This window comes from Drosophila ficusphila, unplaced genomic scaffold (genome assembly GCF_018152265.1).
Source record: "Drosophila ficusphila isolate 14025-0441.05 unplaced genomic scaffold, ASM1815226v1 contig_47, whole genome shotgun sequence".
NCBI lineage: Eukaryota > Metazoa > Arthropoda > Insecta > Diptera > Drosophilidae > Drosophila > Drosophila ficusphila.
This window is the reverse complement of record NW_025064388.1, coordinates 350362-367337: the sequence shown is the minus strand read 5'-3', so window position 1 is coordinate 367337 and position 16976 is coordinate 350362. Positions and strand designations below refer to the sequence as shown.

At 37.0% G+C, this 16976-nt stretch overlaps 1 protein-coding gene across 1 annotated transcript in view; it reads right to left on the bottom strand.

Moving 5' to 3' along the window:
- LOC108096035 (troponin C) overlaps nucleotides 1-15222 on the bottom strand; it is a 30566-nt gene extending 15344 nt beyond the window's left edge. The window contains exons 1-2 of the mRNA XM_043208456.1: nucleotides 15135-15222; nucleotides 15002-15061 (exon numbers count right to left, since the gene is read on the bottom strand). Coding sequence (XP_043064391.1) covers nucleotides 15002-15004 — 3 coding nt within the window. The 5' untranslated portion in view covers nucleotides 15005-15061; nucleotides 15135-15222. The remainder of the gene's footprint in view (nucleotides 1-15001; nucleotides 15062-15134) is intronic.
- Between the last annotated feature and the right edge of the window lie 1754 nt (nucleotides 15223-16976).

Here is a 16976-nt window from a genome sequence, read left to right as displayed (position 1 = left end):
TAAATAAGAATCCCATCAATACAACAATACATATTGATAAAAAATTTTATTGGTGATATCGTTTACAGTAATAATGAACTGTTAAAAAAAAAATTTTTTATCGAAAAATGTTCGTAAATAAAAAAAAATTATATTATATTTTTATAGGATTTTCGCCACTTGTCACTTTTAAGGTTAAAAATTTTTATGTAAACGGAATTAAAACAAGCTAATACTTTGGGCAACCATAGTTCAAATATTCAAGAATTGATTAGAAATAGACATTTTTAAATCCAGGACTATTGAAAAATTAGATTTATGGCAGCATCCGACCCTTTATGCACTGGGTGGGGTAAAACCGCCGTTTTAAACTTTTCTTCTGACCGTTCACAATTATTTTAAAATAAAAGCTACATAAAAACTTTCTAAATGAAGGGATTAAACTTTCAGAAATATGGTTTGGTTCATTAATCATTTTATAAATGATAGTTTGACATCGTCAAATAAATATTACTGGCGGTTTTTCCCCATCTTACCCTATAATAAACTACATTATCAATTTTATGTCAAACCAAAAGATTCGGGTTCGGGCAAATATCTCAATATCCGACATAAAACGCCTCCATAACGGTGTCCCCCAAGGATCACCGCTGTCAGTGATTATATTTTTAATTGTTTTCGACAACGTGGGTAATATAATAGAGAAACATAAAAACCTCAATGCTTACGCTGATGACTTCAATATTATATTTTTAAACAAAAATAAATCCACCAAAATAAATTTAGACCCTTTCCTCTCCGACATTTCTAATTGGTGTGTACTATCGGTGACTCCCTATCAATCAACAAATGCAACAACATCCACATTTGCAAAAAAAAAAAAATCAATTGTCAATGCAGAATAGAATCAACGATTTCTACCATCAAGACATCAAACGAAATTACAATCATTCAACTCGAAATACCAATGGGATCCCCATATAAAAAGACTAAAGACTAAAGGCATTATTAAATGCCTGGGTAGTCTTAAATACAATTGTCGCCCCCTCACCTTAGTCCAAATTGCCAATAATCTATTGGGTTGGCAAGAAAGTCATGTCGTTTTTTTTCAATATTTTCAAAGATGATTTATTTATATCAGGACTTATAATTAATCAATTATGTATTGGCCGTTTTGTTCGACCACTAATGACCATCATTCGGGCAGCTGCATAATTCCGCGCTCGAAGAACTTTTGGTCTTTTCCAGCAAAGAATCGAGACAAGTGGTTTTCGACAGCCTTATCTGAATCAAAGTTTTTACCATTCAAAGAGTTTTGAAGAGAGCGAAACAAATGGTAATCTGAAGGTGCTAAGTCCGGACTATAAGGTGGATGTGGTAGCACTTCCCAATTCAGCTCCGTTAATTTTTGCCGAGTGACCAAAGATGTGTGGGGCCTAGCGTTGTCATGGTAAAAAACTATTTCCTTGCGATTAGCTAGTGCCGGCTCCGTTTCTTTAATTTTTTCCGCCAAATTGAATAGCTGGCGACAGTACACATCTGAATTGATGGTTTCATTCCGTCCCAGCATCTCAAAGTGCACTACACCCTTCCAATTCCACCAAACAGACAGCATAACTTTCCTCTGATGGATATCGGCCTTTGGGCTGGCTCATCTTTCTTGCTCCATGATCTTTTTCGTTGGACATTATTATAAACAACCCACTTTTCGTCGCCAGTAATGATCCGCTTCAAAAAAGGATGGTTTTTAATCCGTTGCAGCAGAGAATAGCAGATGTTGATACGCTTAGTTAGGTAAATTTCCTTTAAGTTATGCGGAACCCAAACATCGAGCTTGCTTACGTAGCCAAGTTTCTTCAAATGGTTTTCAACCGTTGTATGCGACACACTGAGCTTCTCTGACATCTCCCGCGTTGAATAACGCCGGTTTTCATCCAGCAAAGCCTGAATTTGTTCGTCAAAAACGGCCGATGGTCGACCAGAACGTGGGGCGTCTTTAACTCCAAAATCTCCAAGCCTGAATTTGGCAAACCAGCGCTGACATTGGCGATCACTCATGGCATCTTTACCATACACTTCGCACAATTTTTCGCGAGCTTCGACCGCTTTTTTCCTTTTTGAAAGTAAAAAAGCAAAATATACCGAAAATACTCACTTTGGTCCTCCATGTTTAATTTGCTATAGCTTCCACAAATGTTATCGAATAATTACCAAATTTTCGTCGATAGTACCTAAGACAATAAGCTTTAAAAAGATACTAAAAAATGTGATCCTGGTGCTCGATTAGTCGTAAATAAATTGGATTAAAAACGATTACTAAAAAAACGACATGACTTTCTTGCCAACCCAATATGTATCTCTAAGATACAATATGGACTACCATTATACGGTAACGCACCCAAAACAAAACTAAGACCGATAATTACCCGAATGAACACGGCTTTACGGGCTGCTCTAGGAGCCTTTACTACTACCCCAATAAACAACCTCTACTTCGAAGCAAATGTGCCCCCCTAAAGATAAATATTCAACACATGGCAGCAAATCTTTTTAATACAATCACACACTACCAAGGCACCCCCAAAAACCATTAGTTTACAAAATAATAAAAAAAAAAAAACAATAAAAAATTCAAAACATCTAGTCTCTTAAAAAGTATAAATCATTGCGCGGATATCGGTCTTACAATTAACCCTATAAAAAATGGAAACAAATCATTACCCCCATGGGAACTTAAACCTACCTCGCCAGACACACAGCCTCCAAATGCAACAAATCCAACACGCCAAAAGATATTTTTCTGAAAGAATTTTCCAAAGTAAAACAAGACCTCAAAAACTACACATTCTTGTATACTGACGGTTCTCTAGCTAATGAACTGCTCCTGCTGGCTCATAATTATATTCCGGGCAAAGTCAGCACTAGCATGGATGATCTCAACAGATTTCCTCATAATGACAGAGTGAAATGACCTATTGTACTCTATGGTCGTCTGAAGGAATAATTGCGTGACATTGTTTATTTTCCCTTCTAATTTTAGGCTCCTGGCAATTTCTATAAGGGTACTGTGGAATCTTTCCACCTGTCCATTTGACGTACTGTGTGCAGTTGCTATATCGATATCGTACTGATTTTTCAGCATGGATCGTATAGTTTCGGAGTTAAACGATGCCTCGTTATCGCAATAAATCGATCTAATATTAGAGAAAAGATTTACCAGTTGAAGGATTGGGATTTGCACATCTAATATGGCACGCGATGCTATTGGCTGGATCACCGTAAACTTTCTGAATTAATGACAGCAGTGAGAAAGTACTTTCCCACCGCGTTGGTATTGGGGAAATTCCTAATTCCTGCTTTAATGGGTGCCTATAAAATTATAGTCGAGCACGACGTTGGCCGTTACTACGTCTTTCACTAAGTTCACTAATGTCTCCCAATCAGAAAAATCAATTTGATGGCGAGTCTTAGTACCATACACTATAAAAAGTCGCTTATTTGACGAGGACGCCTCCTCCAATACGATCTGGTTTTGAAAACAGTTAAGTGGCTTTTCCGTGGCCTCAATGACAAGTGTTGATGACTTTTCACTGTGAATAGGGGCTCGATCCGACTCCGCTGATCTTTGCAAAAGGTAAATACATTGTCGCGACAAAGCGTCCGCCACACAGTTTTCTTTTCCTGGTTTATACATGACCTTTGCACCACTTTCTTCAATGCGAGCCTTCCAACGCTTGAGTTTTGAATTAGTATTCCTATCAAAGACCGCAAATGTAAGGGGATGATGGTCCGTAAATATGTTTATGTCACTTTTCCCATAGAGGTAGTGACGAAGACTATCCAAGGCCCATACAATTGCCAGTAACTGCCTTTATTTCATGGCATTATTTAATTCCCTATCTTTCAACGTTCTGAATATCATCGTTATAGGCCTATTGCCTGACACAAGACTGCACCTATACCAAAGGATGAAGCATCAGTCGTCAAATCAAATGGTCGCGTAAAATCTGGGTAATGAAGAATAACGTCCACTGAAGCAAGGATGTTTCTAAGCTTGTCAAATGCGCTTAACTGCTGCTTATCAAAGCTCACCGAAATGCCTTTTGAACGGTATTTGCTGACCCTGCCACCTCCACCCTTCAGTCACTCTGTCAAAGGTCTCGCTATTGATGCGAAATCTTTGATGAAGCATCAATAGTAGCTTGCTAAGCCCGATCTCATCTCGAACAAATTACTTGGCTATTTAAAATCCCTGATGGCTTATACCTTGTATTGGCTTGTCCTAGTACCCTCCTTTGTAATAAAAAAAAGAGGAAATCGAAATTTTCTTTAAAAAAAAGTGTGACTTTTGCCTGGATACTCGCATGTCGGCGTCCTGCAGGCTCTTTAAAACCTCCGCAATATGGCCAACATGAGAATCTTCAGTTTCTGAAAAGATAATAACGTCATCCACATAGACGTAACAGATCCTTCCTATTTTCGACCGGAGGACATCGTCTATTGCCCTTTGAAAAATGCTTGAGGCATTCTTTAGACCGAAAGGTAGCCGGCAGAACTCGTATTTGCCTCCGTTGACCGAAAAAGAAGTTTTTTCCCTGTCCAATTCCGCAAGTTCTTTCTGGTGGTATCCGGACTTAAGATCGAGGATAGTGAAAAATTTGGCCCTTTCCAGATTCCACAGTATCATATTTATACTCGTCATTGGGTATCTATCGGCGATAGTTTTAAAATTTAATTTTTTAAAATCGACTACAAAGCGTTTATTAGGCGATCCCGAAGCGTTGGAGCCTTTTTTACCTATAACCCATATGGGGTTATTGTAGGGAGACCGAGATGGTCGAATAATGCCATTTTTTAGTAAGTCTTTGATCTCCTGATTGACAAAATCGGCACCCCCATCGGAAACGGGAACAGCTTTGAATATACTGGCTCGTTATCCTCTGTCCGAATAGTCACTACAACATTTGTGTTGAACGGCAACTTCTTATTTGATGTCAGCAAAGGCCCCTGAGTATTTAGACATCATCTGCTGAAAACTTCCTTGCACTGTTGGGGGCACGACAATATCCTCAATCTTCGTAAAGTTAGCCTGAGCGCATTTTTGAAAATGATATTAATATAGAATTACTTATAAGATCAATGGTCGCACCTTCTTGCGCTAACAGCGCAACAACGGTCAAAAGTTTTAAGTCTGGGTAATAAGAAGAAAGGACTTTCTACACCAAAAAGATAAAACTGACATTTGTGTTCTATTTTCGAAACCCATGAAGCGACTTGACAGTAAATGGAGAATCAACGGGAATTGAAGTTGGCCACCCAATCTCTCTCTTGATGTAGCTTATAGAGGCCCCAGTTTCAACTAGAAACTTTCGTGGTTCCCCCGCTACTGTTCGTTGGACGAACGGAAGGAGGGAAGATTCCCTAAAAAATTAATGGCATCACTTTCATAGTCCGTTTTTTCTTCACCGTCCATGTCAAACCGAGGATTATTATAATCAGATTGCTAGTGATGCAATACTTTGAGAGTTGTAATGCTGGATCTACGTCCATCTCCTCTAATGGTCTATTATCAACAAGGCTTCCTTGACCTTGATCCCTTTTTAAGTATCTGTTCGTGATTGGAATCGGGTCTCCTTTGTAACGGACGACTCTAGGCCTGTCTAAGATGTTTCTCCTCTACGGACCTGGCATACTGTGTGGCAAAGGCATGCCTCTCGTGGTATTTCCTGAGCCATTGCCAAGGCTGATGGCAGGTCCCTAGACTGAGCAGCAAAGAGCACATCGGTTAAGTTTCTCTTGAGCCCGGAAAGAAATATACGTAGGGCATCGGCCATATACTTATCATTCATATATCATTCAGTCTCATATGCCATAGTTGTCTTATTTGTTAGGAGTGCCAGCTTCTTCTCAACATCCTCATAAAACTGTGTGATTGATATCTACCCCTGCCTTAGTGTTGCAAGTATAATGGACGCTTATCGGAATAGTTAAAGTCAAGGATTATGAGAACAGCCTCATAATGCTTAGAACTCCCGTCAAACCGTCTGAACAACTCATAAGATGCTAGTACTGCCTGTCGCCAAAATCATATTTTCCCTGTGACCGATCAAACTCTGCCAATGATTTTACCGCATCAAGGCCTTCGTCACAAGGCACATTACCGGATACAGCAACAGGGAAGTATACTCCAATATCAGGAGGAGATAGTGTCGCAGCGCTATACTTATCAGATACTTCTCTTAGTTTCTCTTCAAACTCTTGTTTCTGCACCTGTAATGCGGCCGAAACCGCTTCATTTATGATTGCCTGTAGTTGTTGTAGATCCATACTTTGTTTTTTATGCACTAAACGTTTGGCGGCCTCTTCTGATAAGGCGAGGTCACTTAGCCGAACAACCAATCTGAATCGCTCATACAATCGACTCAAAAGATATTGAACCGTCGCCAAGCTAGGAGCTAAACTTATCTACTTAACGTACTCTTTTCCGCGAAATTAATTTTACTCATTCAAAAGAAAACCACCGCGAACCTACAAAAAAATAAATCTTGACTTTGATGCCGACACTGTTTTCAAAAATAAACAAAAGTTTAAATATAAATAAATAAATATGTTATTTTATTATCGTTTCTTTTAATTTTTTCTAGCAATTCATAAAAAAATTTCACTTACATTAATCTATAAAAGGTTTCCTTTTCTTTCGCAGTCTTCTGTGCGGTCCAGAACAGTCCGTCCAAGGGTACCGGTTTCAACATGATGATTTTGTTATTCCTCGTGTTTTCGAGGCTTGGAGATTTCGTCGGGGTCTTCGACTCGGTTGGGCGCCAGATAAGGTTATTATATATTGTGGCAGCGGGTCTGCCCACAATATTCTCCACCTGCACAGCTCCTGCAGAAGGTGGCACGTGGCACGTGCTGCTCACGGAAGTGTTGGTTCTGATGTAACCGCTGCGGCAAGTTGCTGCCCACAACGGCCGCTCACTTGGTAGATGCCTCTGCACTTGTATAATGATGCAGAAGTCGTAAGACTTCATGCGCCGTCCGTCGTCGTGCTCTTATCTCAAATCACCGTTGTATTGTTAACTTATATACTTTTTGGAGTTCCACGTCCGTCCCTTACAGAATTAAAAAAAAATTCGCTTATATTTAATTGATTGTCGCGTAGAGTAGCGACGACGGGTCTTGAAACGACTTTTCAACCTTAGCGCAAAGAATACTGAAGAATAGAAATAATATTGCGAGTAAGTGCGTCTGTTTGTGCTTAACCTGGACTTGCAATTCGAAAGCGGTCTAGTGTTCTTGGCGCGACAAAATAAATGATTTATTTATTTAATTATTAATCAATTAACTGTTGGTTAAAGTATTTAAAAAGTCATTAGAAAAGTCACTATTCCAAGATTTATACCAGAATAAGATAGGAAGTTCAGTTTACGTTTGGCAGTCAAAGCGATCAGTCGTGTTCTCTTCCCAAATCGAACTTAACATCAAAGCACAGGACAATAACAAAAATCTATAAATAGATTTCTTATCAGTCGGTACATCGGTTTGTTCTTGGTTTAACGAACGCCTGTCACGTTGTAATTGAAAATAAAAAACCTTTCCAAACATGCGAGAGCCCCCCGACATATGGAGGGATAGGCCTTCACCCAATAGAAAATACCGGATGAGGGATCCCTTACAATCAAGAAAATCATAGATCTGACTTGTGGAGGCGAAGTTGCGAGCTGTAAAAAAACACGCGATGGGAACCTGCTGGTACAAACAAAAGACCACAAGCAAGCAGAGAAACTGTTAAATCTAAAAAATATTCCTAACAACATACCCGTACTAGTTTCAGAACACCGAAAGCTGAACTACTCAAAAGGGGTAATATACTCAAATGATCTGCGAGGTATCGGAGAAGAAGAAATACTCGAAAACCTTAAATCACAAAAAGTATATGCTGTCAGAAAAATTATGAAGCGCCAACGGATGGAGGTAACCGAAACAGGTTTAATTACCTTGACATTTTCCCGACTGGACCTTCCAGAATACATATATATAGGATATGAAAGAGTCCAAGTTAGCACATATGTACCACCACCGATGCGTTGCAATAATTGCTTACGTTTAGGACACTTGGAAAAGTTTTGCAGAAACCCAAAAACTTGCTTGTGCAGTCAAAATGCCCACATCAACATTGAGGAAGAAGAACGTCCCCTTTCCTGAATAAATTGCATAGAAAAAAAGCTACCAAAAACCGATCACCACCCCAGAGATAGAAATTGCCCCGTATTTGTCACCCACAAAAAAATTCAACATATCAAAACACTTCAGAAAGTCGACAACCGAACGGCTTGGTCTATTTACAAAAAAAGACACCAACACGACGGCTCCTTGTACTCATCCGTGGCCAATATTACCCAGAATCGACTCACTCAACTTCCACGACGAGGCCCAAACAAGATTTCTACATCACCATCAACCTCCCAACGACCAACAACCCCAGAAGACAACAGAAGAAACCTCATCTCATACGACGACAAGGACGAAGCAACCATGTCGACTAGCTCAGCTGAAGAACTTGAAAACAGCAATGGAAAAGTAAAAGCTACAGTCAATATCCTCCCAAAAAACATAAGCAGCAGAACAAAAAGAAATATTATTAATAAGGAAAAAGCAAGTAGCTCAATAATAACTAGATCTAAGCTTAAAAACACTCCTATTACAGACTTAATAAATAACTGAAAGCTAAAGTAATATTACCCTCTCCCTTTAGTTTAAAATATGACTATCACTATACTGCAATGGAACATTAGTGGATACACTAATAATTACAATGAACTATTAATTCTTCTTAAATTACACAAACCCAACATTATATCCCTTCAGGAAACACACATTACATTCACCAAACCATTCCCCATCCCTGTTAACTTTGAAATGTACCACACGACATCCGTTGTCGCAAAGGGTGGAGTTGCTTTACTGATCCACAAATCAGTTCAGCATAGGCCTAGCCCTGTAGGACTAACGTTTGATGCCATTGCACTCGAAATCCTATCAAAACAAAAAATTACCATTTTCTCTACCTACATTTCACCCTCACAAACTTTTACCAAGGCCGATTTAGAGAGCACTATTCTTCACACATCTACATCTTCTCTTATCACAGGAGATTTTAACGGTTGGAATACCCTCTGGGGATCGCCTAAAAATAATCAAAGGGGGAAAATCTTACAAAATTATATCCAAGACAATAACTTCACAGTTCTAAACAATGGTCAACCAACGCATTTCTCAACACATAATACATACACCCATGTTGATCTTGCATTCTGCTCACCGAATCTTAGTATACACTCTGACTTCAAAATTATGGATTCGCCTCAGGGTACCGATCACTTCCCTATTATAGTAAAAATGTTCACACAAGAACGAAAAATATTTAACTATACAAAAAAATTTTTAACAAACAGAGCAAACTGGGAAAAATTCGAAAAACTTACAAACCTTCTAAATGCTCAAATACCAATATCAACTAACACAAACAAAGAACAAAGCAACATTAACAAAATAATACTTAATAGCGCTTACAAAAGCATCCCTCACTCCCACCCCCCGAAAAGCCAACATAATGTCCCCTGGTGGAACAAAAAGCTTGAGAAATTAAAGGTTATTAAAAACCGAGCCTGGAGATCTTTCAACAGAGACATGACTCAAGCTAACTTAATAGAATATAGAAAAGTTAATGCCCAATTCAGAAGAGAAATTCGAATTAGCAAAAAAGAAAGCATAGACACACTGACATCAAGTATATCTCCAGAATCCAAGCCCGAAATGATTTGGAATAAAATTAGGCAATTCTGTGGTGTTCACAAATCAACACAAATCCACTGTATACACGACAACCATGCAAACTCAATTACAAACGCAGAGGATATTGCTGGTTCTTTCTCCAGGCATTGGTCTTCCCGGTCTGAAGACCACAATTTCTCTCAAGCATTCTAAGATGCCAAACATAACATTTACAGACAAAATAACAACCCATCTACAGACAAGGCAGCCAGATTTATGGAAAAGGAGATCGAATATCTCGAATTTCTCGTAGCTCTGAACAGCCTAAGAAGCCATACACCTGGAAATGACCAAATTAGCTATGCCATGATACAGAAAAACCAGTAAAAATTAGAATAATTAACTTCTTTAACTCCATCCTAAAATCATTTATCCCTCAAGCCTTTAAAAAAGTACAATAATCCCAATTCATAAACCTGGTAAAAACAAAACGACCATAGAGGCATACAGACCCATCAGTCTTAATCCATGCATCTCAAAAACACTTGACAAAATCATTTCAAAACGACTTTGGTGGTTTGTCACTTCTAACAAACTCCTTAACAGTCGTCAAGTTGGCTTTAAAAAGGGGATGTCTGTATCAGACTGTCTACTTTATGTAGACGCTCTAATCAACAGGGCCCTCTCAGAGAAACGACACATCTCAATAATATCTCTTGACTTTGAAAAGGCTTTTGAGAAGGTAGGTCTGCACACGATACACGATCAACTTACTAAATGGGGCTGTGGTCCTACGATACAGAAATACGTGGCACAATTCATGACCAACCGGAAAATCAGAATTCGAGTCAACCACAGCCACTCATTGATCCAGCCTCTCTACAACGGAATTTCACAGGGGTCCCCCCTGTCAGTAATCCTATTCCTCATCGCTTTTAATAGCTTATCAGATACAATTAGCATGCATAAAAATCTTAACTTCACTGCATATGCCGATGATTATAATATAATTATTGATCTGAAAAAACAGAAAAATGTACAAATTAATGTGGATAACCTTTTCGAGGACATAAACAATTGGTGTAAAACATCAGGAGCATCTCTCTCCATTTCAAAATGCAAGCATATACACGTTTGCAGAAAGCAAAGCTGTATTTGCCAAGTTTCCAGCCAACTAAACGCAATAGAGACAGTACAGGAGCTTACAATATTGGGTCTATCATTCAACTCAAAATACAAGTTTAGCCCCCACGTAAAAAGACTACAACAATCTCTCACTAGGTCGACTAATATTATTAAATGTCTTTCAAATGAGAAATATAACTGCCAGCCACTTACCTTGGTACAAATCGTGAGGTGCTTATGCTTGTCCAAAATAGACTACGGCCTACCAATATACGGATTAGCACCGAAATCAACCATCAAACCAATACAAACCGTGCTGAACAACGCACTCCGTGCAGATCGAGGCGCCTTTTGTTCAACACCTACTTACAATCTCTACATAGAAGCCAATATATCGCCGGTAGATATAAGAACAAAACACCTTCAAGCTAAGCTCTCACATACAATAACACACTCTAGAGACACTCCACTTAGATCCATAGTCGAAAAGATAACGAAAAAGAAAAGCCGGAAATTTAGAAACTCAGCACTTCAAAATATTTTAGACTTATGCATAAGCATAGATCTTCCAATCAACATAGTAAAAACACCAACTAAAAAAAACCCCCGTGGCATCTTAGAGCGGATGCCATTGACACACGACTAAGCCAACACCACAAATCCAGCATAAGCTCCTTAACCTTTAGAAAAGAATTTATAGAGGCCAAAGCAGAACTGACCAACTACACCTTCATATACACTGATGGATCACTAAACAACGAAACAACTGCGTACGCAGTAACCACTGAATGCAAAATATTAAAACAGGCCATTCTTCCACCCTATTCATCAGTGTACTCAGCAGAAATAGTTGCTATATTGGATGCCATTGAGATTGGACGTAAAATTAAAGGAAAAATATGTATCTGCTCCGATTCTCTATCAGCAATCGATTGCATTCGGAACGTAGACAACTCATCATATTACCCCTCGAAAATCCGCGGATTACTAAATGATTTGTACCCAAAAATTAAAATCTTGTGGGTCCCGAGCCACGTTGGAATCATGGGCAATGAATTTGCAGATAAGACCGCCAAAAATGCCACAATCTCACCTTTGATTACTTCTTAAAATATTAAAAGGTCAGATATTAGCAGATACATAAAATCTGTCTTCTCTAATAGCTATCTCAACCTTCTACAGTTCTCTTCCAGTTGGTACAAAACTATAAACAAAAACAACCTTAACATAAGCGATTACACAAAAAAAAATAGACATAAGCAAACTGCCAAAAAAAGAACAGACCAAAATCATCCGACTACGCCTAGGCCACACTCGGCTTACTCATAAATACAGACTTTTGCAGGCTGTAACTAACCCCTGCCAATTTTGCGACAACAATTTAATGACATTAGAACATATTCTAAATGAATGTACAGCATTTCAAAACCTAAGAGCCCCAATCCCTCTTACAAACCTCACCCTGCTTCTCACCGATCCGACAACGAACAACCTCCTTATACTTCTCGCTTTCCTTAAAAAAGCAAACAATTTACACCTTTTATAAGATAAACATAATATTTAAGATGATAAGAATATAACTTGAAATAAAAACATAGATACTAAGAGTCAAACTATGAATAAAATTTCCTCCATTAAGTCAGACGAAAGTAGCTATGGCTGCCCCCCCCCCCCCTGTAGCTTTAGTTTATAACTTTAAGCAAACAGAATGTAAATAAATAATGAATAAGATAGGAAGTTAGCTTCGGCAAGCCGAAACTTATATAGCCTTGCAGTCGTCAAATATGTCGAAAAAAATATTATACATTAAGGCTAAACAGCATCGAAGATATGTCGATTTTTCTATTCATTTTGTATATTTTTTACGATTGTTCCGATTTTTATGAAATTTGATTCAAAATTCAAGGGTCATTAGAAAACTCTATTTTTTCAAAAATAATACTTTTTTGATAAAAAAAAAACAACAATTTTATTATTACTTTCCGTTAATTCTACATCGATTTCTTGCACTTCCCTATTGTAGCTATATAATATAGTTGTTTGATTTGTATGCAATTTTTTTTTTTTGGTTTTTAAAAGATTCGATGTGCTAAAATCATGGTTGTGGGTTAAAAAGCAACGACGTTATAAATGTTATACCCTTGCAGAGCTAAGGTTTATTAAAATTTACGCCAGAAGATTGCAGCGCAGTGAAGGAGACACCTCAGACCCCAAAAGTATATATTCTTCTGAATCGAAATACGTCTGTCCATTTCTCTTCAAACTAGTCTCTCAGTTTTAAAGCTATCTTGCTAAAACTTTTCCAAAAGTTGTGTAGTTATTGCACGCAGTATATAAGTAGGAACGGGCGACTATATCGAATAGCTCCAAACAAACAAGAGATTGAAAAAAAAATTATTACTCTGTTAATTTTGATCATATCGACTTGACTTCTTCCGGATGCTGTTTTTAACAACTGTCGAATTTCGAATTAAATTTTATCAAAATCGGATAACTCATATAACTGCCATAGGAAAGATCGAAAAATATATATATAAATAATTTAAAAAATTATAACGTCGTTGTTTTTTATCACTGGAGCATGATTTTTAGAACATCGCCTGTTTTAACTACCCTTGAATCGAAAAAAATTCATAAGAATCGGACAACTATATCATACAGCTCCCATAGGAAAAATCGATATAAAATTAACGGAAATTGGCGGGAAAAATGATAACATCGTTGGTTTTTAGCAGACAAGCTTATTTTTTGGAATCTAGAGTTTTTAATGAGTCCCGAATTTCGAATTCAGTTTCAGTAAAATCGGACAACTATATCATATAGCTGTCATATGAACAATAGTCGAAAATAAAGAAACGACATAGCTTCGATGTTGTTTAGCCTTTGTTCGACATATTTGATGACTGCAAGGGTATATAAGCTTCGGCTCGAAGCTAGCTTCCGTTCTTGTTCGATCTTGTCTTTCTTTTTTTTTTATACCCTTGCAGAGCAAATGGGTATTATAATTTCAGTCAGAAGTTTGCAACGCAGTGAAGGAGACACCTCAGACCCCATAAAGTATATATATTCTTGATCAGCATCACGAGCAGAGTCGGAATACGCCTGTACGTCTGTCCGTCTGTCCATCTGTCCGTCTGTCCTTTTCTCTTCAAACTAATCTCTCAGTTTAAAAGCTATCTTGCTGAAACTTCCCAAAAGGTGTGTAGTTATTGCACGCAGTATATAAGTCGGAACAGACCGGATCGGCCGACTGTATCGGATAGCTCCCATATGAGAGAATGAAATAAAAAATTCTCACGTCGTTGTTTTTGATCAAATTGACTTGAATTCTTTAAGATGGCGTTTTCTTACTGTTATTGAATTTCGGATTAAATTTGATTAAAATCGGATAACTCTTTCTTATAGCTGCCATAGGAGAGATCGAAAAATATATATAGAATTAATGGAAACAAATTGATAACATCGTTGTTTTTATTTAAATCGACTTAGATTGTGATGCTGACCATAAAAATATACATACTTTACACGGCCTTAGATATTTTCTTTATTACCTTGCAAACTGCTAACTAAAATTATAATATCTTCTACAGGTTGACACCCCCTTTAATTTTCTTTCCGTTTTTATACCCTTGCAGAGCAAAAATGTATTAAAATTTCAGTCAGAAGTTTGCAACGCAGTGAAGGAGACACCTCAGACCCCATAAAGTATATATATTCTTGATCAGCATCACGATCAGAATCCAAATACGTCAGTACGTCTGTCCGTCCGTCCTCCTGTCCGTTTCTGCGCAAACTAGTCTCTCAGTTTATTTAAGTCGGAACGAGCCGGATCGGACGACTATATATTTATAATTATTGCTCCGTTGTTTTTCATCAGATCGACTTTTTTCTTCCAGATGGTGATTTTTAATTACTATAGAATTTCGAATTGAAGATCGAAAAATATATATATATGTATAGGTACATATATAAATAATAGAAAATAAATAGAAAAATCGTCAAAGATTCGATGTTGTTTAGCCTTTATGTATTTTGTTAGACATATTTAATGACTGCAAGGGTATATATATAGCTTCCTTTCTTGTTTAAAATTTAAATTCAAAGTTTCAAAAACTTAACTTACCATTTTGTAAAATTTGTATTTATGTTAGTGTTGCTTATGACGGCTTCTGGTAAAGAATTCCTGAGAATAAAATAATAGTACTTACATTATATTTCGATACGTTATAAAAAAAAAATTGAAGCACAAAGCTTACAAAAAGTGTGCGTTACGTTAGATTACCACGAAGCGTCTAAACAGTTCGTTCTGTGTGTGCAATTCTTATTGCAACCGAAAATGTCAAGATTTTACTGAGCACTAACAATAAAAATGTAAACAGCTACAATTACATAAAATGACTAAATTTTCTTTTCAATTGGTGAAGAAAAATAGGAGCACTAAACGGGTAAGACTGGTTTTTACATCACCTTTCACATTAAAATTAAAGGTATATATTTATTGCAAATAGCTATAAAATTAAGTTTCGGCTATATCATAAAATTGGCTATGTTTAAAAACTGACACAAACGACTTTCAGAGAAAATAAATACTTATTTAAAAGTTCTTAATGACAGGACAAGTTGATAAGTTGTCGTCAAAACATGATTCCTGTCATACCGATTGAAGAAAAATGTTTGGGGATTTTGGACGGAAATAAATTTAGTGACAATGAGCATCCGTAGAGTGTAAAAAGGAAACTACTATATATAGCCGCCGAATTTAAAACACACTATGACGTTCCGACCAGAACGGGTTGTATACGGATCGTACTTTTCGATCAAAAACAGGGGAGGAATTTTGATGGCGTGTGGATCTTCTAATGTTCGGAAAAAAAAGCTAACACTATAATAAAGTATAAAAGCAAGCAATTTTTTACATGTCTTTACAACAGAGCATTGGATTTAATTAAATAAGGTGTCATTGGTTGCGAATTATTAATTAAGACTTTGTTCACTACCTGCCAATAAGTTTCATTTTTATATTGTTGCAGACGCTAAAATAATTTCAGTCAGAAGCTTGCAACGCAGTAATAGATACAACTCAGACCCCGTTAAATGTATATATACTTGATTAGCATCACCATGAGAATCGATCTACACAGTTTCTATGTAAACAATCTCACTAAAATTTGATTAAGTCTGAGCCGATCTAGGCATTTAATTCTGTCTGAATCTATGCAAACGTGGTTTTTATGACCTCGTGAAGTATATATATTTTTGATCATCATCACGATCAGAATCTGTTCAGAATCTGTTCGTCTTGTAACGTGTAACGGTAGTAGCGATCAATCCTGGATTCTATACTTGCGGGGCACGCTTTAATTTTCCGGCTCTAGCTCGTCAGCTTTGGGGGTGGTGGACTTACTCCGTATAGAATCCAACACTAACTACTCATTATTATTAATAAGAATTAGAATTTAGCGTGCTGCGACAAAAAAAAAATTCAAACAGGAAAACTGTGAAAATTTCCAGAGAGCTAAACGATAACCGGAAGAACAGAAGACAATTTCAGAGAAACTAGAAGAAAGGGAAAGAGAAAGAGGTGAGAAATGAAAAGGTTTTGATACACAGATGAAGTGGTGTTCGCTTTATGCCCTACCCAACCTATGACCCTCTCCGCTCGAGCATGGCTCTGAGAATCCCCTTATACCCTAGGACCGGAGAAACAACAGCATGGTTCTGTTATGGGTTTAGTTATTCATTATATTATTATTCTTTTTTTTTAAACGTTATAAAAGTTAATAATAAAAAGATACATTTTGTTTTGAGCGATAGAAAATTATAACTAAAGATTGATATCAAATATTCAAAAATAGTGTGTAGAAAAATAGTAATTATTAAAATGAATTAAAACTAAATATAAAGGAATATATTAAAAGGTATTAATATTAAAAAGGTATTAAAAATATTAAAGTAATGATGGCATAATTAATTTTAAAAAGTAAACAAAAATTTAAATTCCTATTCTAAACGTGGTTAATCGTGGCAATAAACCTGGTAGGCAATATTCGAAAATAAATTTAATCTATATTGTCAATCTGCGTTATTTATTTAACATT